Source organism: Cyprinodon variegatus, unplaced genomic scaffold (genome assembly GCF_000732505.1).
Source record: "Cyprinodon variegatus isolate N-32 unplaced genomic scaffold, C_variegatus-1.0 Scaffold154, whole genome shotgun sequence".
NCBI classification, from domain to species: Eukaryota; Metazoa; Chordata; class Actinopteri; order Cyprinodontiformes; family Cyprinodontidae; genus Cyprinodon; species Cyprinodon variegatus.
In genome coordinates, this window is record NW_015150607.1 from 1,072,251 (window position 1) to 1,097,649 (window position 25,399).

At 38.3% G+C, this 25,399-nt stretch overlaps 4 protein-coding genes across 8 annotated transcripts in view; 3 read left to right on the forward strand and 1 right to left on the reverse strand.

Annotated features, from left to right (window-relative positions):
* zfand1 (zinc finger, AN1-type domain 1) overlaps positions 1-2,558 on the forward strand; it is a 5,434-nt gene extending 2,876 nt beyond the window's left edge. The window contains exons 5-7 of the mRNA XM_015377455.1: positions 1,316-1,471; positions 1,642-1,797; positions 2,294-2,558. Of these exons, the coding sequence (XP_015232941.1) occupies positions 1,316-1,471; positions 1,642-1,797; positions 2,294-2,470 (489 nt within the window). The 3' untranslated portion in view covers positions 2,471-2,558. The remainder of the gene's footprint in view (positions 1-1,315; positions 1,472-1,641; positions 1,798-2,293) is intronic.
* A 2,019-nt stretch (positions 2,559-4,577) lies between these two features.
* maf1 (MAF1 homolog, negative regulator of RNA polymerase III) lies at positions 4,578-11,563 on the forward strand. The gene is made up of 8 exons (XM_015377468.1): positions 4,578-5,119; positions 5,599-5,687; positions 8,781-8,912; positions 8,987-9,149; positions 9,242-9,363; positions 9,453-9,572; positions 10,614-10,700; positions 10,779-11,563. The coding sequence occupies exons 2-8, from the start codon at positions 5,605-5,607 to the stop codon at positions 10,801-10,803; spliced, it is 732 nt and encodes a 243-aa protein (XP_015232954.1). The 5' UTR covers positions 4,578-5,119; positions 5,599-5,604; the 3' UTR covers positions 10,804-11,563.
* Positions 11,564-12,914: 1,351 nt separating this feature from the next.
* Positions 12,915-22,400, reverse strand: arl5b (ADP ribosylation factor like GTPase 5B). The gene is made up of 6 exons (XM_015377469.1): positions 21,990-22,400; positions 18,739-18,799; positions 18,497-18,644; positions 15,186-15,269; positions 14,952-15,103; positions 12,915-14,144 (listed from the first exon to the last, which is right to left on the reverse strand). Exons 1-6 carry the CDS (start codon positions 22,033-22,035, stop codon positions 14,096-14,098), a joined length of 540 nt encoding a protein of 179 aa, XP_015232955.1. The 5' UTR covers positions 22,036-22,400; the 3' UTR covers positions 12,915-14,095.
* A 425-nt stretch (positions 22,401-22,825) lies between these two features.
* The window catches only part of nsun6 (NOP2/Sun RNA methyltransferase family member 6), a 10,830-nt gene continuing 8,256 nt past the window's right edge, over positions 22,826-25,399 (forward strand). For 2 of the 5 annotated variants that reach the window (XM_015377449.1, XM_015377452.1), the window contains exons 1-3: positions 22,885-23,244; positions 24,360-24,515; positions 24,591-24,685. In XM_015377449.1, coding sequence (XP_015232935.1) covers positions 23,170-23,244; positions 24,360-24,515; positions 24,591-24,685 — 326 coding nt within the window. In that variant the 5' untranslated portion in view covers positions 22,885-23,169. The other 3 variants (XM_015377448.1, XM_015377450.1, XM_015377451.1) reach the window with 3 other exon arrangements.

The following is a 25,399-nucleotide window of genomic DNA, read 5'->3' on the forward strand; positions in this document are numbered from 1 at the left end:
TCTTTTTGGATAAAGAAGTAAAAAGTTAAATTTTCCTATAGTATCCCACACAAATTAAACTTTATTCATTACAATCAGCTGCTGTGTATTTTTTTTAGATTTGTATATAAGACAGGTTTAAAAGAGATGGGCTCAGTGTTTTTTTTTCTTTTTTTATTTATTTAGTTTTTTGTTTTTCTATGAACCAACCTGTCACTGCAGATAACTGGACGTCTTTTAATGTCCACCTAAACATGTTATTGTTCATAACTTGGATGATCTTACATTTAATATACTTTTATCTAGACCATATAAGTGGAATTCTTACTGTACGTTTCCAGTTTTTTGCAACTGCTCACAGGTTTTATTAATTGGATTTAGCTACATTTATCTTTCAAAGCTGGAAAAAAATGCAACCCCCGAACCGTTGCTGCCATCATCATGGGAAAGGTGATGCTGGCTTAACAGTTCTGCATTTGAATAGATCATGTGCCTGGGCATGTTTGTCTGTATCCCCTACAGCAGCGGTGAGCAATTCCAGTTCCTGAGGGCCGTTATCCTGCAACTTTTAGATGTGTCTTTGTTTCAGCACACCTGAATCAAATAATTAGATGATTGAGAGGACTCTGGAGGAAGTGACTGCATACTAAGGAGGTAACCGAGCCATTTAATTCAGGTGTGCTGGAGCAAGGATGGATCTAAAAGTTGCAGGATACCGGCCCCCAGGAACTGGAATTGCCCACCCCTGCCCTACAGGGTTTGTGGCAAACTGCAAACTGGACTCATTGGAGCTTTATTTTTATCTTTCATCTGACAGGACTTGTGGAGTTTGTGGCTTATAATCATCCTTACAAAATATCCACCGACTTGATCTGCTTCTCTGATTCCCGACCTCCTGGTTTGGCCTTCAAGTTATTTAAATGGCCAACAACTGTATTTATGTTGAGAATAAATTACACATATTTAACCCATCCCATCACCAAGTGAAACCTCCGCCCTACTATTAATCTGGAGCTGCAAGGAGAGGCAGGAACTTATTGGATGGATGATCTCTATTTACTAATTAGGTGCTAGTTTAACCAGATATTATTAGTGGATATCAGAGTAAATAAGGAGGAAGACACTTTATGGATTTGTGTTTTGAAAATATATTAAACCACAATAATGTAGTGTAGTATTACTTAACACAGAAACCGCAGTAGAATTCACGGAAGTTTGCATTTGTAATCTCACAAAATTGTAAAAAAAAAAACCAAAAAAAAAATCAGGCGATCTCAATGAAAAAGAAAAAGAAATTCACTATAGATCCCATAATTTAAACCCAAATTGGCTTTAGATATCAGAGTTTTTAGTTATTGCCTTTCTCTTTTTAGAGTCGAAGGATGGATCCAAAAGCAAAGGGCGCAGAGGGGCAAAGAATGCTGCCACTGCTGCAAAGGTAGCTCTTATGAAACTAAAGCTGCATGCTGCTGGAGACAAGGGACTGCCACAGGTAAAATCAATTTCACTTTTCATTAGGATAACTTTAATTTGGTGCGTCTCTTTCTTCCCTCCTTTCTTTTTTTGAACTAAAAAGTAGAGTTAAAAAAAAAAACTAGAATCTTTCTGTAGAACATTGGTTTATCATTCCCTGGTGTTTATTTATTTTGTCATATATTTCAGACAGAAAGAACCTATTTGCAGGTTTATCTTCCAAAAGAATCCAAGGACAGGAGCCGACCCATGTTTTTCTCTTCAAAATGGACCGTGGGTAAAATGGTGGACTATGCAGCCTCCTTAGCTGGCCTCAAGAACAACAACAATGTTCTGACAGCCAAGGTAAACAGAGAAGGGTAGAAGAGATTACATCTCTGTGCATGCTCATTATTTTTTTGTTTTTGTGTTTCAAAAAAGAGATAATATTGATAACATTAAAAACATATTAAAGTTTTTTTGAAAACAAAAAAATGATAAGAACGCAAATGATATATGGAAGCTTGGAGTACATATCTAGGAATCATCCTTTATTTTGTATGTCTGAAAAACGGATAAAACCCATTGGTCGTAGAATCCCAGAAACATCTTAGATAAAAGAGAAAAGCTGCCGACCTGAACAGGTTGGTTGAATACCACACAGTTGGTTCCACATATGTTGAAGATTATGATCTGGATTATAAAATGAAAGAAAAAATGGCAATAGCTTTTAGTTTTTCCAAAAACACTGGGTCTTAAATGTAAGAGCTCAACTGAAACATGCAGAATATTCCAATGTATAAAGTTAATACCATTAATACAGAGAGCTTGATGTGTTTAATGTCTTTGTCTGCATTTGCAGAAGCTGCGTCTGTGTCACCCCGAGTCGGGCCAGGCTCTGCAGATGGGTGACTCCCTGCAGTCTCTGCTGGCTAACCCTGAAGCTCCGCTGTACAATGGTGGCAATGTGATTCTGGAATACCTGGACAATGACTCCACGGGACTGGAGGATGTTTCTCATTATATTATTCAGTCATGACATGGCAATATCACTGATATTCAGATGTTGTGCAGGTTTTTATTTATGTGAATAAAAATATTTTTGTGGATTTTGGTTTTATGCTAATGATACGAGGAGAAAATTAGAATGAGATGCAGCAACTTTATATATAATAAATAAAAAATGTTTGATTGGACTTTAAGATATTAAATTTATCTCCAGTGGAAAACCTGCTAAATTTATGACATTGTGACAACTATTCAGTTATCAAATTTTAGTTTATTTCAGTTTTTTTGTTTTGTTTTTTGTGATACATCAGAACAAAGTAGAAAAAATCAGAATAAAAACAGGATTTAAGTTTAAAAATATCCTTAAAATTGATGATGCGGTCAAAATGCGAGATTTCAATATAAAGGGCTCAGAAGTTGGAAGAGAAGCTGAGTCAACAATCTTTGGAGCTACTTTGGGTTGTTACGTTTGTTTAAAAGGGAGAATAAAACAAAAATTATTTTAAACCCCCAAAAAATTGCAACTGAAAAAAATGCAACTATAAAATACGTTTAGTTTTGCATTTGTAAAAAGAAGTCTGGTGGCGAAAAGATAAAATCTGCGAATAAAAAAAAAAAAAAAACATCTGAGAACTAGTTCTGAGCTTTTTTCTTTCCAGTTCCACATCTTTTTTTTTTTTTTTTTTTCTAAATTTTCAATAATTTACTTTTGAACAAACTTTATGGAACAAAATTAGCTCAATAGTAATCTGGTAACCTGAAAATCTATATTGATCCAAAAATTAGCAAGAAACTGGAACTTGATGTTTATTTCTGGATATGAAGAGAGATTACCCACAAACAATCATTTATCAAACCACTGAATTGGTTGCAAAACCTATTGGTGTGCTTTAGGTTTAAGGGTTTAGGCCACATAGATTAGTGGTTTGTAAAGATTTGATCATTTAGAAAGCCAACAAGCCACACACAGTACCTGCTTTGCTAAAAGGAAAAGGTGAAAGAACAGCAATAATTAAACGCTTGATATTGTGGAGGAAATGGGAGGATCAGAAAGGGCGATGCAAACACAAAACACAGATCTGCCACAGCAAAAGAATATGAGGAAGATAATAAATGAATAGCTTTTATATGAAAACAGCCGTCCCAATATCTTCATTTGTGCAAAAGATTTGTAACTGCGATGATTGTACACCTAAAAGCTGGACATGCCAGCAAACAAACAGTCAAACCAACAATAGAGTGGTTAAGATCATTATATATATGGTTTTATATCAATATGGCGCAGATCCAGCAGTTTCTGCAACAGCTTTTCCCCTGCTGCCATAAGACTTTTCCACTGTTAAACTCTAAACTGGACTCACCCTTACAACATAATTTTGCACCACGTACGTGGCAGGAACTTTTATAATCCTTTTAAATAAGACAGAAAATGTTCTACAGCCTTTTGCACCATATTTATTTTGCACTGCACTGAACCTTCCATATTCATGCTTTTTTGCAGCATTAGTTATTTTATTTGATTTTTTAAAACAGATTTTCCTTTTCTCCTATACTGTTTACATGACGATCACTGCTGCAGTTTAAATTTTAATGTTCATTTTACTGTTGGAAGCTGTAAGCAACCTAATTTCTTCTTGTATACAATAAAGTTAGTCTAAGCCTATGTGTTATAATGGGACAAGGTCAATCCCTAAACCAAATTATTATTTACCAATTATTTATTTAAGACACCAAACTGTATGTTCATAGGCGTTGAACAAGTGACTAAGCTATGCAACAATTGAGCTTTTTAGACCTGTATAGTCATGTCGAAAAGGATTTGTAGTTGTTATTACAAGAAGCGGATCTGTCAAAGGTGATGATAAACACAGCTTACTTAACGTTCTGTAGTTTTTAACCCATTTGGAAATGTTTGCTTACTAAAAATAATAAAAAAAAATCTAATAGAGAAGTGACAAAAAACACAAGCTATAGAAGTATTTCCTTTTTTGACAATAAACATTAACCCAATATTCGAACTGTCTTAACCAATCATTTTTTACGCTGTATAGTGACAGGCTTAACTAGCCAATCACAATGCGACATGGAAAACTTAGGCGGGTCTTATTTGATGTCTATATATATACTAAAGGGGCTTGTCGACAGACACAGAAGGTCTTGTTGTTTTGATGAAAGCAGATCGGTTTTAGGAGGTTATCAATAACTAGCAGGAAATATACTCCGTTTAATTAAATCTCAACAAACTAAGTCGCTTTTGGCTGCTTTTCCGATCGAGTCGCTGAGAAAAGAGCGACTTGATCCCCCCTCGATACAGGTCGTTTTGGAAAATCAGGTCGAAAGGGATGCCGCTGCAGATAGACTCCGACGGACGCCAACAGTCTCTGGATTTAATCTCATCGCATCTAATCGGGAAAAGCAGCTTCTCTATAAACTTAAAGGGCCTCAGAACATCTCCCGCTCGACCGAGTGCTTCTGTAAGATACATGAGCTCAAGTTTACGGTGTTAGTTTCGCTGTGAGGCGTAAATATTCGAGCTAGCAGCTATCGGTAGCTGGAGGAAAAAACAAAGCGCGGATCATTAATCCTTGGTAACCGATTTGATCAAAGAGACCGCTTTCTAACGGTTCGCTGTTCTGGGATTAACCCGCTTCTACCTGCCTGCAAGGAGGATTACTGGTCGGTAAGTAAAATAAACTCGAAAGGTTAAACCAGGAAGACTATAAATATGTGGGGGAGGGGCAGTGTTTTTTGTTAGAGGAAATAATATCTGTAGTTGATCCAAGAGGGGCGCTGCTGTTACGCAGTTTATTCTATTAAGTGTGCTAGAGGAGCTTAAATACGGAAGAGGATTAGGGCCACTGAAAACAAAAAAAATGCTTTTTAAATTTTATTTCAGTTTAATATGGGGAAAAAATTTCAGAATTCTGACTTTAATCTCAGAATTCTAATCTCAGAATTTCTGACTTTAATCTCAGAATTTCTGACTTTTTTCCCCCATATTGAATTGAAATAAAATGTAAAAATCAGTTGGTTTTTTGTTTTTGTTTTTTTTCAGTGGCCCTAATCCTCTTCCGTACTTAAAGAGTTATGACTTCTCCCCTTTATTATTATTATTATTATTATTATTATTATTATTATTATTATTTCTTTCCCTCTTAGACGACCATGAAGCTGTTGGAAAACTCCAGCTTTGAAGCCCTCAGCTCCCGGCTGTGTGTTGAAACCGGGGAGTCACGCATCCTTGGCAGGTAAACCCTTTTTAAACGATACTATAATAATTGTCTGTGTTTTTATCGTATAAAGTCAAGATCATATTAAGAAATGAAGTGATGCAGCAATAGACAGCTGAACAAATCAGCATTTCCCCCTTTTAATTCCTTTAGATTAATTAACTCTGACCTTCGGCTCAATGACATAAAAACTCATATTTGTGCAGAAATAGTATCTGAAAGGGGGGAAAAAAACATGTATATAAAGTATTATGTTAATGTTTAAGTACCAATTTTAAAATACATCATATATTTCTACCATCTTCAACATGTCCAGACAAGTCTAGAATATATTAGTCCAGGTTTGGACAGGTTGAAGATATCTCTAACACAGGCTCCCTCTAAGATACCTTTTTATTGATTTTTTATTTTTTATTTTATTTTAACAGTCTGGGTATTTAATTTAGGTTTGGGGGATGATTTACAGCAGCACTCTTTCCTTAACATTTAATCCATTGGTGCACCATATCAGATTTTACTCAGTGTATCTATTCTGGGGCTCCATATATTGTGTTCCAAAGAACTAGTTTTGCAACTAGAAGAAAATAATAATAAACTTGAAAACACTTGTGCATCAAAAAGAAAACGTGAGGCTGAAGCCTAAAAAAATAAAACCTGCAGCGACAAAATAAACAAATCAAACTAAGTAAAAAGCTTGAATTTAAAAAGTAGTTTTTAACTTTTCACAAATGGTTTTTCAGTTAAAACATTTTTTTTTTTTTTTTTATCAAATTTTCCAAGTTTATTAAAAAAAAAAAACAAAAAAAAAAACTATGGCCCCTTTTCAGACAGATCTTAAGCTGAGCATGGTTTCACTTTTAAGTTCAGAGCATAGGGCATTTAAAGGACGCCATCTCTGTGTTGTCCTGTGTTTCTGTTGCGCCGGACCATTTGCCTATAGTGACGTCATGGAACAAGGCTGCTAAATGATATGAAGATCACCGACCCTGTGCTTAATTAGGGTAGTAGAACTGTAAAGTCATGCAATAAGATTTTACTACCCTACAGCTGCTTTCCAAGCTGGTGTTAAAAAAATATATATATCAAAGATAACTGACAGTACTTGTTATTTACCCTGCAGATTGTAAAGCATGCCTGTCTGCTTGAGGTTATGTAATCCTCTTCTCAGCCTCTTCTTGCAGATACAGCTAAAAAACAACTGTAATTACATAAACTCCAGTGGGCTGTGCAGCTATGCGCTTTTGATGCTGTGGGCTGTTGAAACCGAGCTGCGTTGGCTTTCAAAGGGGGGGGCAGATCACGGTGTCCTTTGGTTATTTTGGTGACTGTTGTTAAGCTGGTTTAAATGTTAAAATACTCGTTAGGTGATAGCTGAGTGCTGCTTGGTGTTTCAGTGCAATTAGAGGATCACTGGAGGAGTCAAATTCAGAAAGTAGGAATTTTTGAGCAGCTGCTTATCGGTACAGCTTAAGTTGAAAACGGCTTCAATAGAACTCAAGTACAGTAACAGGTTGTTGCTAACAGTATTTAAACACAAGGACAGCTGTGTTGTGTTAGGGATACCAGTGATGTTATGTCCACTGTGTCCCTCGGACGTTCCTATTAATAACTTGGGCCCCCATGAAAGATTTTCACACACTCTATCTTTAGCTGCAGCACCTTGTTTCACCTCAGAGTTCACTGGAGGAAAATAAACAACTCTAGTCTGCCGTAGTCTGATATCTCAGACGTCTGACCCACATATTTGAAAAGCAGGGGGCCTTTGACTGCGACTCACAAGACATTTGTTTAGATATGACTTCCAGCGGATGATAGACCTGGAGATCTTTTTCACATTTTTTTCCATCACAGCCAAACTTGACTCATTTATAACTGGATCATGTTTTAAAATTTTCTGTTTAACCAGACTTTATGCTACCAATGTGTCAAATTGTTCAAAACAAAATGAAAAAGATAAATTAGGGTTGCAAATGACGACAGCTTTGATTTTTATTTTTTATTTTTTTTTTATTCTGTTAATAACTGGATGGCAAAAGGTTCCTTTGAAGAAGATTTTACTCAGAATTTTTAAGGACTACTGAAAAACTGTTACTAAATTAGTTGATGATTATTTTATCCATCCAATCTTCGCCCACTTATTCTGTCAACGTCGAGGTGGGGCCATTGCCCATCTCCAGCATTCTCTGGGTAGGGCTGCAACTAACGATTCCTTCATAATAATCTGTTGATTATCTTTTTCAATTAAAATATTAATAATCGGAGAGTGAAAGGTTCCTTAAAGAAGATTTTAAACAGAATGAAACTAGGTTAAACTAAAACTTTTTAACTCGTGGAGTTCTGGATAGAGATTATTTACAGGAGAAAATGTTTTTTTTTTTTTCCCTCGCTTATATGCAAAATATTTATATATTTTTTTCACAAATTTGGTATAATTGCTGCTCTAAGTGGGTCGCTCTGTCAACTTAAGGCATGTTTTAGAGTTTCTATACTCCAGTTAACAATAAATCGCTCTATGAGGGGAAAGGGTACGCCCTGGACTTGCCGCCAGTCTGTTACCTTCCACACACACACTCGCACCTAAGGACAATTCATAGATGCAAATTAACCCTAAGAAAACCCAAGCATGCACTGGGACAACATGCAAACTCAATGCAAGAAGACTCCAGGCCAGGAATCGAACCCAGAAACTGCAAGGCAACAGTGCCACCACCTCTTCCACCGTGCAGCCCCAAATATATTTATTTCAATAATAAATGAATCATGATTAATCCCAAAAATTGCTTCAGCCATAAATCATATAACTAAAACTGGGCCAACATCAACAACAAATATTAATTTCAGTAGCAGGAGGGGATTGGTCATCTTGTTTTGGTCATGTTATAGTAACCAAAAGAAAAAATATAACCTGACAGAAGCAGAGAAGCTTTGTCAGCACTGTGCTCTGTTCTTTTATTTTTTATGTATACCAAAAGGTGAAGAGAAACCAAAAAAGAAATGTATATCAGTAAATATGTTAGTGCAATAACCATCTATCAGGTCAGATCTTCATGTCGGTCTGTCTCTGATTTTCACGCATTTATGGATCCATCATTCTTTTTCTCTGTTCTGTAGGATTGAAAGCTACTCCTGCAAAATGGCAGGAGATGATAAACACATGTTTAAGCAGTTCTGCCAGGAGGGGGAGCCACACGTTCTGGAGGCTCTTTCCCCCCCTCAGTCCGGCAGCGCCACCAGCCCCTCGCAGTAAGTACTGTAATCCTGCTCAGCTGTAACTGATAGAGTATTTAAGATTTTTAACATGGGCTTCCTGTGTGCAGGCTGGGGAAGAGCAGTGAGGACGGGGAAAACCCCCTGAGCGATAAGGTCTGCAGGAAGACTCTGTTCTACCTCATCACCACGCTCAACGAGTCCTTCAGGCCGGACTATGACTTCAGCGCCGCTCGGGCCCACGAGTTTAGCCGAGAGCCCAGCCTTAACTGGGTGAGTCTCTGCGCTGTAGGAGGCTCGATTATTTGAAAATAATCACACTTGGTTATCTAACATTTTTGTTATGGTGTTCCTTCTTCCCTCAGGTGGTGAATGCTGTGAACAGCAGCCTTTTCTCATCTGTGGGAGAAGAATTCAACTCCGTGGGACCCGAGCTCTGGAACGCCATCGACCATGAGATCACTCTCCAGAGCTGTGACATTTACAGGTCAGCGTTTGTTTTTCATAGGTCAACAAAGCTTTAATCAATCACACCATCAGATGGAATCATTTTTTTATGTCTCCTATTGTGCTCAGCTACAACCCAGATCTGGACTCGGATCCTTTTGGTGAAGAGGGAAGCCTCTGGTCCTTCAACTACTTCTTTTATAACAAAAAACTGAAGAGGATTGTGTTCTTCACCTGTCGTTCTGTCAGGTGGGTGCCAATGGAAGTTATAAGGCTTTAAGAGGAAATTTATACTGGGCCTATTTGGGCTAGTTGCCATGGTGCTTTTTATTAATTCATGATTGAAACCATGCTTACATGGAAAAAGAAACGCTGATAAAATACTGTGGAAATGAACTTAACAGCGCTGAAATGAGCAATTGTTGAGAAAAATTGTCAAATCTCTGAGACTGAGCAAATTAATTTTTGATATTAAATCAAAAGAAATGAGCATGATTGGACATTGGAACTGATCTACTGTAATCACTTTTTGTGTATTTTTCATAATAAACATCAAAAACTGCAGCGAGGTTGTAATGTTACTGATGAGCCTTGATGTGAAATTTTAATAAGGAAATATGCCAGCTTTGGGAAGCAGTTGTCAATAAAGTTGTATAAAATATTGCCTTTTGCATAAACACATGCACATTTCTTCTATTTTTTTCCCCCCACTTTGATGGAAACATTTGTCACAGGCATAAATATTGAGTTGATCAGGCAGAATTTGAATCATGTAGGCCAACTTGCCTTTAACAGATTCAAGTATGAGGGATATAATTGCATGTAATTAAAATGCATGAAAATTTAGGCTCATAATTAATTTCTTGCTTCAGTTTAATACAAAACTACTACTTCTAAAGAGAGTTGTTTTTTTCCCTTCTCTGTAGTGTTTAATTCTCACAATATTGGGACCTCCAGGTAAACAGTCTATATCCGCCTTGAAGAAACTCACCGATGCATCACTGATTCAGCTTTGCTGAATGCAGTTGAGGGGGAGTTCCTAAATATTGCTGAGATAGTGCCAACAGTGCAGAATAAAAGAAGGCACCATTAAAGGAGTTAAATTTTAACCATACGGAACGAACTAGAACCTTATATCTGGTGATGTCACCAGCATTGATGTGAGGAACAATGTTTGTGCAATTGTTTTTTTGGTTTGTGAAGGTGGCAAAAAAAGTTTTACTATATGTATATTAAATTTTTTAGTTGTTGGATAAATCTTAACATTAAAGTGGTGTGATTAAATTGCAGCGTTCTGAGTGGCTATGGCAGAGGAAGCCTGGACAATGAGCTGGACATGGAGCTGGAGGAGGAGATGGACGGCTTCACAGAGGAAGGGTTAGATCATCATTGCTTCTGGCTTTTGTTTCCCCACAAATGTTTCTCTTCTTAATTTTTCCCTTATGTTTCCTTTAGGTGCCCCAGAGCTCTGTGTGTGTAGACCCTGGATATGCATCATCCAAAAAAAGCATCCATACCTTTGGTCCTTGTCGCTTTCTTTTAAAACCCGTTGGAGTATTGCTTCCTCATCTGATGCATCTTTGCTCACTTCGTCATCTGGCAAACTATGTGACCGAGACGGATGTTTTGTTTTCCTACTGTGACAAGTTTATCAGCATTATCGTTTTTTGACCCATTGGCTCCTCTCTGTGTTTTTCCAAAGAGACTTTGTCATTGAGACTTTTGCAGAAGTGGATTTACGGCAGAGAAAGATGAAAAAGACTGCCAGAAATTGGTTTGTTACCAATGTTGGGGGGGAAAAGTCCAGATAAACCAGTGACAAGACATTGGGAGTCCTTATTTGGACATAGCTGAGATGATGGAAATTCATAAAGACTGAAATAAGAGCCGACTTTGTGTCCTTAATGTCTTTTTATGTGTGAAAGTGATGTTACTGTGAAATGTTTCTTTTGAGAAAAAAAGGCCCTTTTTATTACAGAACTTATTTTATAGTAGCTAATAACCGCAAGTACTCTGTTTCCATGTTGGCTCCAGCTTGGTGAAAAATAAGCTTTTATTAGAAATTCACTGTATACACGTGTTTTAAAATGTTTTATTTTCCTAGCTCCATTCCTCAACATTTGTTCCTGCTGTTTTAGTTTTTGCTAATCACCTTGTTGCAGTGCTTCTTTAAAACATTGAATGTTTAGACTCCTAGAAGCTGCAAGGCTACTTTTATGTTCATTAAAAAATGTAATGGGCTCAGTGTCTTCTTAGTCTGCTATTCCTAGTTTTGAACGGTCAGTAGTGCAGATCTTAATTGGTGACTGGAGCAGGTGAAAAATACCTTCCTTTTAAAATAAACTATGTAGATTTATGATGTCCTGTGATGTATCTCAACTGTTATTCAGTTAAGACTACAGCTGATTTTTAGATGCGAATGCCTTCTACTGGCTGACACAGTCTGATTTTAAAACAGTTAAGATGAGCCACAAACTGTTGGAGCCTAGACTAGCTGAAAGTTTAGTGGAAGGAAAAGTTCAGAGGCAGGCGTATTTTGACCATGCCTAATATTCATTCTAAGCATATGAATGGGATTTTCATGGGCTGTAAATTACTAATAACAAATATTGATCCCTTGTAATGGATATAGTTTAAATTACTTTCATTTAAGTTGCATCTTTTGTTGGAAATACTAGACCCACCCGCCAGCGACCAAAATCATTTTTGCCTGCGAGTGGTCTAGCCCAGGCATTACCAAAGTCGGTCCTCGAGGGACGCTGTCCTTCATGTTTTAGAGGTTTTCCTGCTTTAGCACAGCTGATTATGATTGCTTTTGAACAAAAGCCTGTTAATGAGCTTTCAATTAAAATCAGCTGTGCTGGAGCAAGGAAACCTCTAAAACTTGCAGGACAGCGGCCGTCGAGGATCGACTTTGGGGATGCCTGATCTAGCCTCGATCATTGCCCCAGGCCCTAGAACTGGTTGGCCAATCACAACGCAGAGATGCGTTTGGAAATTCTGGATGCAAAGCGGGGCGGGGTTTTGAGGGCGTGATGACAAAGCTGCGCGACGCTGGAGAAAGCACAAGGAAGATGGCAACAACTTTTGAACAGTTCTCATTTGACTCGGCTTTGGAATCAGTTTTGGAAGGATAAGACTTGGGGGTTTGAGTGTAGAGCCTCTTCCTGCTCACGTTTCACTAATTTTAAAGGGCCTATTTGCCGTTTTACCAACAGGCTGTTTGTTTACACTCCCCCACCAGCTTTCTGTCCCGCTTACTAAGTCAGTCAGTTGCGCTCATTGGTCAGAGGGTTCTCATCAATCTTCCAATGTCTCATTAACCGGGGCCAGACCAAATTACACATTTAATCTCACATTTAGTCTGGTTTATCAGGCTAATAGAGTGCATAACATTGTCTCTAATGTTACTGTAGAAATATCACAATTCACTGAAGTGTTTCTGCTCCAGTTCTAAACAAAATGAGGTAAATCTTTAAGGTGGATTTCCCCATTAAAAACTCCAAACCTACCTGGTGCATCACCTACATTGAAGGCTATAAAAAAAAGACTTGCCATAAGGCTGGTTCAAAAAAGAAAATAAACTGTTTAATGAAAACAAAAGCAGTACATGATCCACACTTTGCCACACCAGTATTCAACCCGTCTCATTGCTTAATGAGCTCTAGCTAAATGCTCCAAGCCTCGCTGCTGCTGTGTTAACTGGTGCAGGGTTTAACTTCCTGTCTGATGACCTGGGCTCACTCTGAATCAAGCACCTCCTTATTTGGCCACCGAACTTGCATAACAAGTTCTTTTAAGTGGCATGTGCATAGATGTGATGAAAAGTTGAAGGATTCTTTCAACAAGCTGGAAAAGAGAAATGAATCAGGCAGACTACAGAAGTTCTGTTAAGGCTGAGCATCAAGTACCAGAACAATACCAGCTGAAATATTGAGTGTATCGTCCTCATGCGTACAATCCAAGCGCTTCACCACCAAAGTGTGAGCAGCGGCTGAGTGACAGCCTCCAGTAAATGTTTGGCACCTGTTAAATAGTGGCTTCTGCTTATCCCTTTGTTTAAAAAGTACAAAAACTGTTCAAGAAAAGATGCAGAACAATGTAGATACAAACCTACCGCTAAAAACGACTATAGAGTAAAAGTCAAATTAAATAACGTGATAAATCACTTATAAAATGCTGAAAAATACTGTTAAAAACAAATCTTGACGCGCAGTCAAAGTGATCTTTGAAATGAAACCTGCTGACATTCTGACTTAAGCACAGCCCGGATAACTTATGGCAAAAAAGCTGAGGGAACAAATGTTTTTTTAACAAGTTGAAACTCCAAATGAAAATGAGACTTGATGAATGTAGCTTATAAAACTGAAATCTAAAGTAACAAGCTTACATCTGTGCTTAGAATGAGAACAAAATAAAAAAGACAAAACGGACCAATGAATTAAACTAGTGTGAATATAATGGTTAGAGCTGCATTCATAACACTGCAAATCCTCTGACCTGAATAAATCCTCCTCGTTCTCAGCTTGATGAGAAGCAATAACAATATGATATGCATGAGTCATAAATTGTCCTTGATTGACATCTTCTCTGTAGTTTCTTTGTTTTAGAACAGACTGCCGCATAACAAATACTGTCATGGCGGGCTGTCGGTGCCGCTGTCCCGTTGTGACATTAACAAAGAAGAGAAAAGACGAGTCAGTAAGGACAGAAATGGTCTGCCACCTCTGGGGGTGAGGCAGGTAGTCTGGCGTTGATGGCACATAGAAGGGCTATCTGAGTCCAGCTCTGGAGGTCATCCACTCAAGGCCTTGACATAAACTGGGAATAAGAGACAAAAGAACATTTAGAACTGAGGAAAAAAAAAATAAATCTGTTTGTCCAATATTTCCAGTCAGAGCCTAACGCATGTAAATGTAAAATGTAAAACTAAATCAGCATCTTTTTGGCTTCCAAAACAACATATGGTAGCTTATTTCACTCCTACCTTGGAGAGGTGTGTTAAAATGGAGACCTCTGGTGGCAAACTTTTCAAGTCAAAGCTAAATATGGCAGAGATATGTAGATTTTACCACCATGTTTCCTCTGACTGATATAAATATTAACTTTGAAGAATAGTTAAAAGTGATCAAATATATTCGAATAATTGTTATTTGCTTCCAAGTTTAGAAAAGGTTTTGGTGCATGTGGTTATTATTACGCTTCTCACATCAACAATCTGATTTTGAATATAACCTAGGCCCCAAACGTCTGTATTAAATCATGAGATGGTAAAAGATACCCCACTCACTAAAAACTTTTATTCAGCAGCCTAATGGGGCCTGAAAGTTCACCAAGTTTAAGTTGTTGTAAAAAAACATGAATTATTTGCCTTCCATTTAACATCCATCCACTACTGTGTTGCTCCATCACATAAAATATAATTATAATGCAACTAACTTTGCTTTAAACTGTGAATTTGGAAAAATGCAATGGAGGTATGAGTAGCAAGACATGAGATTTTTCCTTCACTAATCCACATTATAATTACACATAGTTGTGTTGAAAAGAATGTAAGACGTTAATCATCTTGGAGCTTCAAGCCCTGCGAGTGGCTCGTTTAAACAAAACTGCGTGTGATGATCTCACCCCTCTCCTGTTAGAGCACAGCAGGACTGGATGTGCCAGGGGTGGTCTTTGATGGAGCTCAGGGTGAGGTATTTGGAGATCTCTGCCGCCGACATGCAGTCTTTCATATCCTGCTTGTTGGCGAATATCAACACAGCTGCTTTCCGTAGGTCCTGAGTGGACATTGAGAGAACAATGTTGCATGAATAGTATAAGGGAGACAGAGCAATGTTTCCTTCCTAAAGCGTTAGTTACCTCATGAGCCAACATCCTGTAGAGCTCCTCTTTAGAGATGGCCAGCCGTTCTCTGTCTGTGCTGTCCACCACCAGAATAATGAACTTCATGGACAAAAAGAAAAAGAAAATCATACAAAGCAACGTCTTGTACAGCCATGAAATGCAGCACAACAGGCGGGCATATCCAGGCCAGAAACAGCTTCTTATGGCTCCATCTAAATAAGAAAAGAAGCAACAACTGAGAGGAAATGAGAGACAAGTGGCAGCATGAACACTGAATACACGTCTCAAAAGGAAGTGAGGGGTCGACACGTCCACATTTAAACGATCTAGGGCTGCAATTAAGGATTATTTAAAAAAATCGCTTTTTTTTAATCAATTGATTAATAATCCGATAGCCAATAGTTGCTTAAAGAAGATGTTTTAAGAAATTAAACCAGGAGAAACTAAATTGTTTCCACTTGTGGAGTTCTGGAGCATTTTGAGAGATGAGAAGATGTTCAATGCAAAATATTTATACATTTTTATATAATAACTGCTCTAAGTGGGTTCCTCTGACAGCTGAAGGCCTGTTTTATAATCTCTATTCTCCAATTAACGATAAGTCGATTACTAAATTAGTTGGAGATTATTCCAATACTGGACTTATCATGATTAATCCTTTCAGCCCTAAACTGATCCCAAGAAAGAAAAAAACACAGATATTTTACTTTTGTACAGTGAAAGCCATCATAGCTACTGCTACACCCTTTTTATGTATACGCTTCTGTGAGTGAATAATTCAGAGAATCCAGGGTTTGGCTGGATTATTGGCCTTTATTAAATGACTTGTTGGTTGGAAATTTAAAATCATAATCTCTAATATTTCTGTTTGGATTCTGCTGGTTTGGGACATTTTGAGGAAACATATTTTTTACAGCAGGGGTCTCCAACCACAGCCCCCAATAGCAGAGGACTGGAGTGTTAAGGACTGGAGCTGGAGAGGGCAGCTCTACTGAATACACAGAATGATGATTGGTTATGGAGGCAGGCACTACCAATACTCTATTGGAGGCTAAATACACTGCCCAAGAAAATTAAAGGAACACTTTGTAATCAGAGTATAGCATTGAGTTAATTAAACTTCTGGGATATTGATTTGGTCGATTAGTAGCACAGGGGGTTGTTAATCAGTTTCAGCTGCTTTGGTGTTAATAAAATTAACAACAGGTGCACTAGAGGGGCAAAAACGAGACAACCATCAAAACAGGAATGGATTTACAGGTGGAGGCCACTGACATTTTTACCCTCCTCATCTTTTCTGACTCTTTTTCACCAGTTTTGCATTTGGCTAGGGTCACTATCACTACTGTTAGCATGATGCGCTACCTGGACCCTACAGAGGCTGCACAGGCAGTCCAACTCCTCCAGGATGGCACATCAATACGTGCCATTGCCAGAAGGTTTGCTGTGTCTCCCAGCAAAATCTCAAGAGCATGGGGGAGATTCCAGGAGACAGGCAGTTACTCCAGGACAGCTGAACAGGGCCGTAGACGGTCTACAACCCATCACCAGGACCGGTATCTGCTCCTTTGTGCAAGGAAGAGAAGGGGGAGCACTTCCAGAGCCCTACAAAATGACCTTCAGCATACCACTGGTGTGAATGTCTCTGACCAAACAATCAGAAACAGACTTCATGAGGGTGGCCTGAGGGCCAGAAGTCCTCTAGTGGGCCCTGTGCTCACTGCCCAGCACTGTGGAGCTCGATTGGCATTTGCCACAGAACACCGGAATTGGCAAGCCGCCACTGGCGCCCTGTGCTTTTCACAGATGAAAGCAGGTTCACCCTGAGCACATGTGGCAGACGTGAAAGGGTCTGGAGAAGCCGTGGAGAATGTTATGCTGCCTGTAACATCGTTCAGCATGACCGGTTTGGTGGTGGGTCAGTGATGGTCTGGGGAGGCATATCCCTTGAGGGACGCACAGACCTATACAGGCTAGACAACGGCACCCTGACTGCCATTAGGTATTGGGATGAAATTCTTGCACCCATTGTTAGACCCTATGCTGGTGCAGTGGGTCCTGGGTTCCTCCTGGTGCACGACAATGCCCGGCCTCATGTGGCGAGAGTATGCAGGCAGTTCCTGGAGGATGACAGAATTGATACCACTGATTGGCCCGCACACTCACCTGACCTAAATCAAATAGAACACCTCTGGGACATTATGTTTTGGTCCATCCGACGCCGCCAGGTTGCACCTCAGTCTGTCTAGGAGCTCAGTGATGCCCTGGTCCAGATCTGGGAGGAGATACCCCAGGATGCCAACAGTTGTCTCATTAGGAGCATGCCCTGACATTGTCAGGCATGCATACACTCACGTGGAGCCATACAAATTACTGAATACAATTTTGAGTTGCTGCAATGAAATTTCAGTAAAATGGACTAGCCTGCCGCATCATTTTTCAACTGTAATTTTTATGGCGTCTTTGAATTCAGCCCTCTGTAGGTTGATCATTTCCATTTCCATCAAATGATGTGGCATCCTTTTGTTTCCTAACGCATCATCCAGTCCATATCAGTATAAATAAACAGCAGGATTTTTTGCCCCCATTGAGATGTGATGTGTTTTCAAAGTGTTCCTTTAATTGTTTTGAGCAGTGTAGTATTTTAACCCAATTCTGTCGATTCAATGTAAAAGGCAAAACATTTCACAGCGACTGAATTCACTCAGACAGCAGGACGGTATTATATTTGCTTCTCTTATGAAAAGGCAACCAAGGAAGAGCCAAAAGGTCTCAGATGGACATTCATAGAGCTGTAAGCTTTGGCTCTCAAAAGAGAATATGGAAAAAAATTAAATCTTTACCGTCACGTTAAAGCTTTACTAAAACCAGAAATTAAAAGTCTGCCATAAAAACGCCTCATGTTTTCTGCTACAGACATATTATTTGCTGATCCTAAGCATGATCAGTTTACAATTACTGTATGAAACATGTCAATCTTCATCTTTATTTTTATGAATCTTATAGGGAGAATTATACTTTAAAAATATAACTAAAGTTTCTGTAAATGTATTTATTTCAGTTGAAAGGTTTTAAGTACAATCTGGCTTTTTTGAGCAATCTCCTCAAACACATCTGCCTCTCCAACTTTTGGCCCGTCTGCAGACCCCACCTCTGCCTCTTAGTCAGGCCTCTTTGTGAAACTGCTGACCTCTGACCTCCTAAACCCCCCCAACAGTCTGCTCTGAATGAACACAACAGCTGCCACTCTCAGGAAAAAGAACAAAAAGAACAAAAAACAAGAGGCAATGGGAGGAAGTTAGGAACGATGTTAAAATGCTTCTCACCTCTGTGTTGGAGTAATAGGTGTTCCAAGAAGACCTCAGAGATTCCTGTCCCCCTATATCCCACATCAGGAAGTGGGTGTTCTTCACCACTATCTCTTCCACGTTGCTCCCAATGGTGGGCGATGTATGAACAACCTCATTCATCAGACTTTAGCAATGGATAAAAAAGAAAAAGCATTAAAAAATAACTAAAAAAAAAGTTTATGAAAGTTTTAAGCAGTAGTTTCAAACACCATACTTACAACTGGTAAAGGATGGTGGTTTTCCCTGCATTGTCTAGACCCACAATAATTACCTTGTGCTCTGCGGGAAGGAAAAACAGGGATTTGTTTTATGATCTGCTGAAAGACACAAACTGTACTGTTTAACAGGACTGCGTGGCAGAGAGGGAAAAATACAAAGCATTGTTTTCAGTCAACACAAAGCACTCCCAGGTGCAAAATACAACCGACTAAACTTCCTGTCTCGTATCTCACTGACATCACACCTCATTACGCTTTATCTTTCATATTTTTATTTTAAGAGAGATAAATACTATTCTGTTGTATCTTAACTAAGAACTGCTAGAAGTGGAGGGAGGACTTCAGCTGAGTACATCTAGTAGAGCAAACATTTAGGATCAGGGTGTGAACTTTTCTGCCAGTTTGAGTCCTGAGAGGAAGGAAGTTCTGCTTGTTAGGATGAACTCTGCTGCTTTCTGCAGGATAAACACAGCGTATTACTTCCTTCATTGTTCAGCTACTGTGTCCATCACAAGCACTGCATGCCAATAAAATGCATCTGTGACCTGTTTTATAAGTCACAACCTGGGAAGATTTTATTTCCATCTTTGACAGTCTTTTCCTTCCGGGTTAAGTCGAAAGCACCTTGTGCTTTATTGGGATTTCATGCAACTAAAAAATACGGGTAAGTTTGAAGAGAAAAACAGGAATCATTTTTTTTTATGGCGTTGAAAAAGTAATGACGCTGCTTCCCCTGCCTAGATGTGCTCAGTGTCTTGGCTGCTTCTACTTAAGCGTTGCTATAATGTGCTGTTGTACTGCTTTGGATATTGTTTTACGAACCTAATCCTGCATAAAACCTCTCTATAAGGTTATCCTTTATAAAACACAGCTGACCTGTCAGCTGTTTCTTGGCGTGGACCTGTGAGGCCCTCAGAGAATGGTTCATATATGAACAGATTGAATTACAGACAGCTGAACTCTGTTTAATAATTAAGTTACTCATGAAGGATCATGTAATGTGGTTTCATTACAGGTGTCAGAGTAGGGAATATAAATGCACAGCCAACTTTTCTTGTTCTTATTTGTAATATATTATGAACTGTGAATAATAGTTTCCCTCTGCTACATCTTCTCTGGTTGATTCTGTATTTATCAATCACATAAAATTCATCTTGAGGTTTGTGGTCATAACATGACTTGCTCGACAAGAAATGTCATCTTAGCATTTAATGTAACGACCGCCATTTTTGCAGATCCTCTGCCTGAGTGACATGCAACCAGAAACACTGCATTAGTGAAAATGATTTAATGTTGTCACAAAGTGAGAGCGCTGTACAAATAAAACAGTCTATCATTATTTTCCCTTCATGAACTTTCACACAGTTCTGTTTTATTGGATGCCATCCAAAGAACACTAGCTGGTAACTTTCCAGCACAGTTTTAATAATATTGTAAGGTTTTATCTAGTGTTGCGGCAATGCCGTTTTTTGGCACCGATAACGATAGCTGGCTGTGCAGTATTGGCCGATATCGATACTATCTGTTTGAAATTGGTGTGTGTGTATATGAAGAACTGCATACTAATTGGATGTAAAATAATTGCCGTCATTGTTTTATCAAGCTGCTGCCTACCTTTGTGAGGCAGGAAAAAGATTAATACAAAGTGAGTCCAGTAGAACTTTTTATTGCCTACCTGGAATGGGTGACAGTTGAACGCCCGATATTGTTATTGGTATCGGTGCAACACTAGTTTTATCTGAAAGCTTCGTCTATTGGGCCATGCTTTCAGTCAGTCTGATTAAACTACTCAGTATCCCGAGTTAACTTAACCGTTGTTTAGATTTTTTTCTCTGATTTTGCACTTTAATAATTTAAAGGCCAGGTATTTAGTTGAAGGAAGCTCTGGGTAAACCTGCAGTATGGTTTTCTCTTTTTTAATTAAACAAGTCAACAACCATTATCACACTGTTGATATGTATGGTTATATGTAGAGACTTCGTGTTTTATTTTAACCCAGAAGGAAACACATATTGGCCTATATTAGTAGGTTTTCTCCTATTGAAGTTCTGTAAAGATTCTCAGTCATCCAGGTCAAAGTCAGTCTTAACAAAGCTGAACTTTTCAAGCTTGTATTGAAGTAGGTAATGCTTTTGATTATTTATTATGTTGTTTATCACCTTTCTCTACCCCCAGCTTAAGACACATGATGGAGAACAGAAGATGAATGTTAACTTTCTCCATGTCAAATCAGACAATTAAGTAAATATTCCCAATGAACAGGATATTAATATTTTTTTCTTCTGCAAATTCTTCGCAAATGTAACAAGCAGAGCTTAACTGCATAGCTATCTGCCTGGATAGCCAAAGGATTCATATTAACACTGTTTAAGTTTGCCAGCTCTCATTTTGAAACAGCAGTAGTTTAATAGAAGTCACAGGTGGTGTTTCCTTTAGTTTTTGCAACTAACTGTGATTTTTCCACTACCATAAGTATTTGCAGTATACCGTAACTAAATATCTCGTTAATTTTGTAAATGAAGGGAAAGGCTTCTTTCAGCCAGCTGATTAGCAGTGTGCAGGTGGAGGCATCTTTAGTAAATTCTGATGTAATATATGATATGATCATGATACACTCATGTGAATTGTGAGAGGAACAACAGGATAAGTAGATTCAGTTCCAAGAAAAGTTGCAGTGTGTGTTGTTTATGTAAACAAAGCTAACATGCAAGGTTCTGCAGTTGGAAGAACCCTCTGTTACAGGTTTACTTAACAATTACCAACTTGTTGAGGGCTGGAAACGAGTTCAAGCTAAATCCAAACTTTCATGAACCCTAAACATGTTTTAAAATCGTGGAGCATTTTATCTAGTTGATAATGTCAACAGTGAGCAAACTCTAGAAAGCTCATAAGTTATGCAACGCTGGGTGTCCTGGATAGGGAGCTAAAGCTGATTGACAAACTGGATAAAGTGAGGCAGGCTCTAGGTAACTTAATGTAATTATATCGCCTGAGTGATAAACAGATTAAGCGCTGTGGACACGGAGAGACGCGTTTGGAGTTTGAGTTGTTTTTGTCACTCATTTCAAACAAAGAAGGGGACAGATCAGAGTCAAAGAGATGCGTGGCGAGATAATTCCCCCCTCCATCTGTTCCTGCAGCTCTCGCTGTTCGGTTCATGCCAACAAACTCATTATTTCCAGTAGAGTTAAGCTTTAGTGAATCCAAGTGTGCGGGAGGCTTTTTTTTTGTTTTCCAGACACGAAACCTACCTTGGTTGCAGAAGTAGCTCCACAGTTTGGCGAATATCAGGCCCATGGTCGGGTTGGGTTAAGGGGGTGTTCGGCTAACAGCAGCCCTTAGCTTATACTCTCCGCTCCCTGCTGGTCCACACCGCGCACCCGTCGGTCCGAGCCTGGCTGCTGCGGCAAGCTAACACTAACTGCACATTTTCTCAACAACAAAGCGCCTCCCTGACACCCAAAATCTTCACGTGCTGCGGTTTCTACTAAATATACCTGACGTCAAGATGAATACCGTGTTGTAGTGATTAAGTATAGATAGAAAAAACGTTATAAAAACGACAAAGAAACTGGACAAACGCCTGTTCAGCGGAGCAATGCGTCCACACAGCTGGTGGTTAGGACCTGAGCCAGCGATAGCACATCACCGGGAGAAAGCAATCCCGACTATTCACTTCATTGTGGTACGTCATGACGTAATGCTACGTCTGTTATATTTCAGTTACGCTCGCATAAAGCAAATTGCAAAAGATGACGATATTACATTTCAAATAACTGGTATTGAAATACTAAAAAATACATTTAATTAACTAAACTACTTAATACTAATTATAATATAATAGTATAATTATTCTAACTAGTAGTTATCTTTATTTTTGAAACCCTTTATATTTTATGTTATTTTTTATGTTCATTAAGTTTTGAGTTTTTTTCATATGTCTGTCATGTGACGCGCGTAGTGATTAAAAAAATTGAGTTTGATGTAAAGTAATGTTACTGCACACTCATGTACAGTAGGTGGTGGTATGCACCTTAAAGTTGCTTGCGATCCGCCTTAATAGAAAAGAAGAAGACTCGCGTAGTGACGCATGCGGAAGTAGTGGCCATAAGAAAACAATTCACATCCATGCCGCTTAAGTATAGGGAACTTGCATACTTTAGTAAAGCGTTTGGTTAAAATGAATGATATCATTCCTTCTGTTAATATTCATACAAAGAGGGTATATTGAACGGTTTAGTGGCTTCTTTAGAGCAGATATACTTTCATAACAAAACGATCAAACGTTAGCCGCTATCAAGTCATTGAAGATTGCAAGGATAGTATTCAGTGTTGCTTATTTGTATATCGAGTTAGGATTGTGCAATTCTTGTACATACATTTTCCCACGTTTTCTTTTGGCAGTCTCAGGTTCTTGTGCACAAAGGAGAAATGTCAGTATTTCCAAGAATCTCCCTGAAGCCTGAAGTAACAGAACATTTGAGAAGCGTCTTCATAAACAAAGAGGTAAATAGTTATTTAAAATATATTATATTAAGAAAAAAAAAACTAAAAACTTTTAGATACCTTTAACAACATTAAATACTAACTAATACTAACTTACATAGAATATTACATTCTTGAAGATGTAGGAGATAACAGATAATTAGTCTATGTCGCTGTTCAAGAGTTTTGTTTTATTTCCTTGTGCATTAAAAAAAAAAACATAAATGAAGATACATCTGAGGGGTTTTAAGCACATTTTAAGTTCACCACAAGACATCTTAATTTGACTTTGACTGGGCCAAAGTTGTAGGACTTTTCACTCAATGTCCTACAACATTAAAGTGTGTTTAAGCTTAATGTCACGTAAACAGATGGTTAGGCATCCATGTTTTACCAATCATAGGAACAATCCCGATTATTGTTGGAAAATGTGTAGCAGTGGTTTTTCCCCTGTTACCCTCCAATTAAGGCCATTTTTATTCATCTTTTTTCACGGTTTTGATATCAAAATTTGTTGAATGATCTGATAAAGTAAGAAGAGATTAAAAGCATTTTAAAATACAATTATAAAGTGGCAAATACTTTTACTGTATTTAAGAAAGGATGTTCCAATTGCCAAAAACAATATCAACAGCATCACAATAGGGGATTGTTTAAAAGTTGTGTGTGTGTATATATATATATATATATATATATATATATACACACAGTTGTGCTGTGAGCTGTTGAGCAACACACACACACGTGTGTTGCTCAACAGCATTTTATTTCAGGATTAACACTTTGAGACAAACACTGAAATCAGGTGTTTTCTGTAATGGTCAGTAAGAATTCTGTGCCTGTTGGCAGTTTTTATGTTGGTTCACTGTTCAGAAAGGTCCTTCAGGTTGTCTAGGACAGTTTATTTTTGAGATTATTAAAAAAGAAAAAAATCTATATTTTATTTTTTTAAAGTTATTAGTAAATTGTTATTATTTTTTTCTGTTTAGTGTTATTTGAATTATTAGTGTAAATTTATAATTTTCTTTAATGGGAGGGGATTTAAACTTTCAAGCACAACTGAATAGAAATGAGCTCAACCTTACTGAAAAAAATGGGACCTGAAAGGTTTCTCATTCCTGCTGTAAATGGTTTAGGTGTTGGCAGCTGTGGGTCTCCAGGAAGCTGAGTGCCGTTTCCAGAAGCTGCTCACTTGTTTGTCTCACCCACCTTCGTATACTTGTGTGCGAGCCAGTACTCACCTGGCTCCTCTAGAGGACATCAGGCTCAGCCTGGAGGAGGAACTGAAGAAGGTGAGAAAGGTGTCTATTTATTTAACGTTTTCACTTGAGTTGCAGGTGTGTGACTTAGTTTCATTTCTAAAGCAGCAGAAGTGCAGCTCATCAGGAGAGAAGCTGTCTATCCAGATTGCTCAACACCCACAAATCAAAGATGTGCTGCTTCTGCCTGTTGATGGCCCGAGGTATGCAAGGAATCCTGAAACTTCCTGTTTATCTCTGTAGCTTACATTCAACATGAGTCCTAAAGCTCAGCTCAGAAATTAAAGAAATACAAACATGAAAAAAAATGCATCCTGTGTTTAATCAAAGAATAACCCACAATTGGAACAGAAATAACTTTAATCTGACAAAAATAATGATTAAAAAACTGTATGAAGGAGCATCGATAGCAGACCATCAGTTCTTGTTTGAGCCAAATTGGACTTATTAAGCGTTGATCAAGAAGGACACCATTGTTGGAAAAAAAATCATAAAAAGCCAGAGTGGAGTTTGCCAAAGCACATTTTGACAAGCCAAAATGCCAAAAAATGTTATTTTTTGCCAAGGTCCATCAGCTCTATGTTCACATACAGGAAGAAATGAAGCATATCCAGAAAAGAACACAGTCCCTACTTTGAAACATGGAGGAGGCTCCGTTACGTTAGGTTACATAACAGTGAGAGAGTAAAGCACAAAGACATTGCCATCCCATATGTTGCTAGACACTCTGAAAAACTCAAGAGGATTTTCATCAAACACAAAATTTCAGTACATTCCAAACCAAACAAGACCCTTAAACAGAGACTAGTGCATCAGAAACCAGATACCTCTCCTCAGACACATGCCTCAACACAGGCAAGCTACCTCCTCCGGACAAGACTCGGCTGTACATCTACACCTTATGGACAAAGGACATT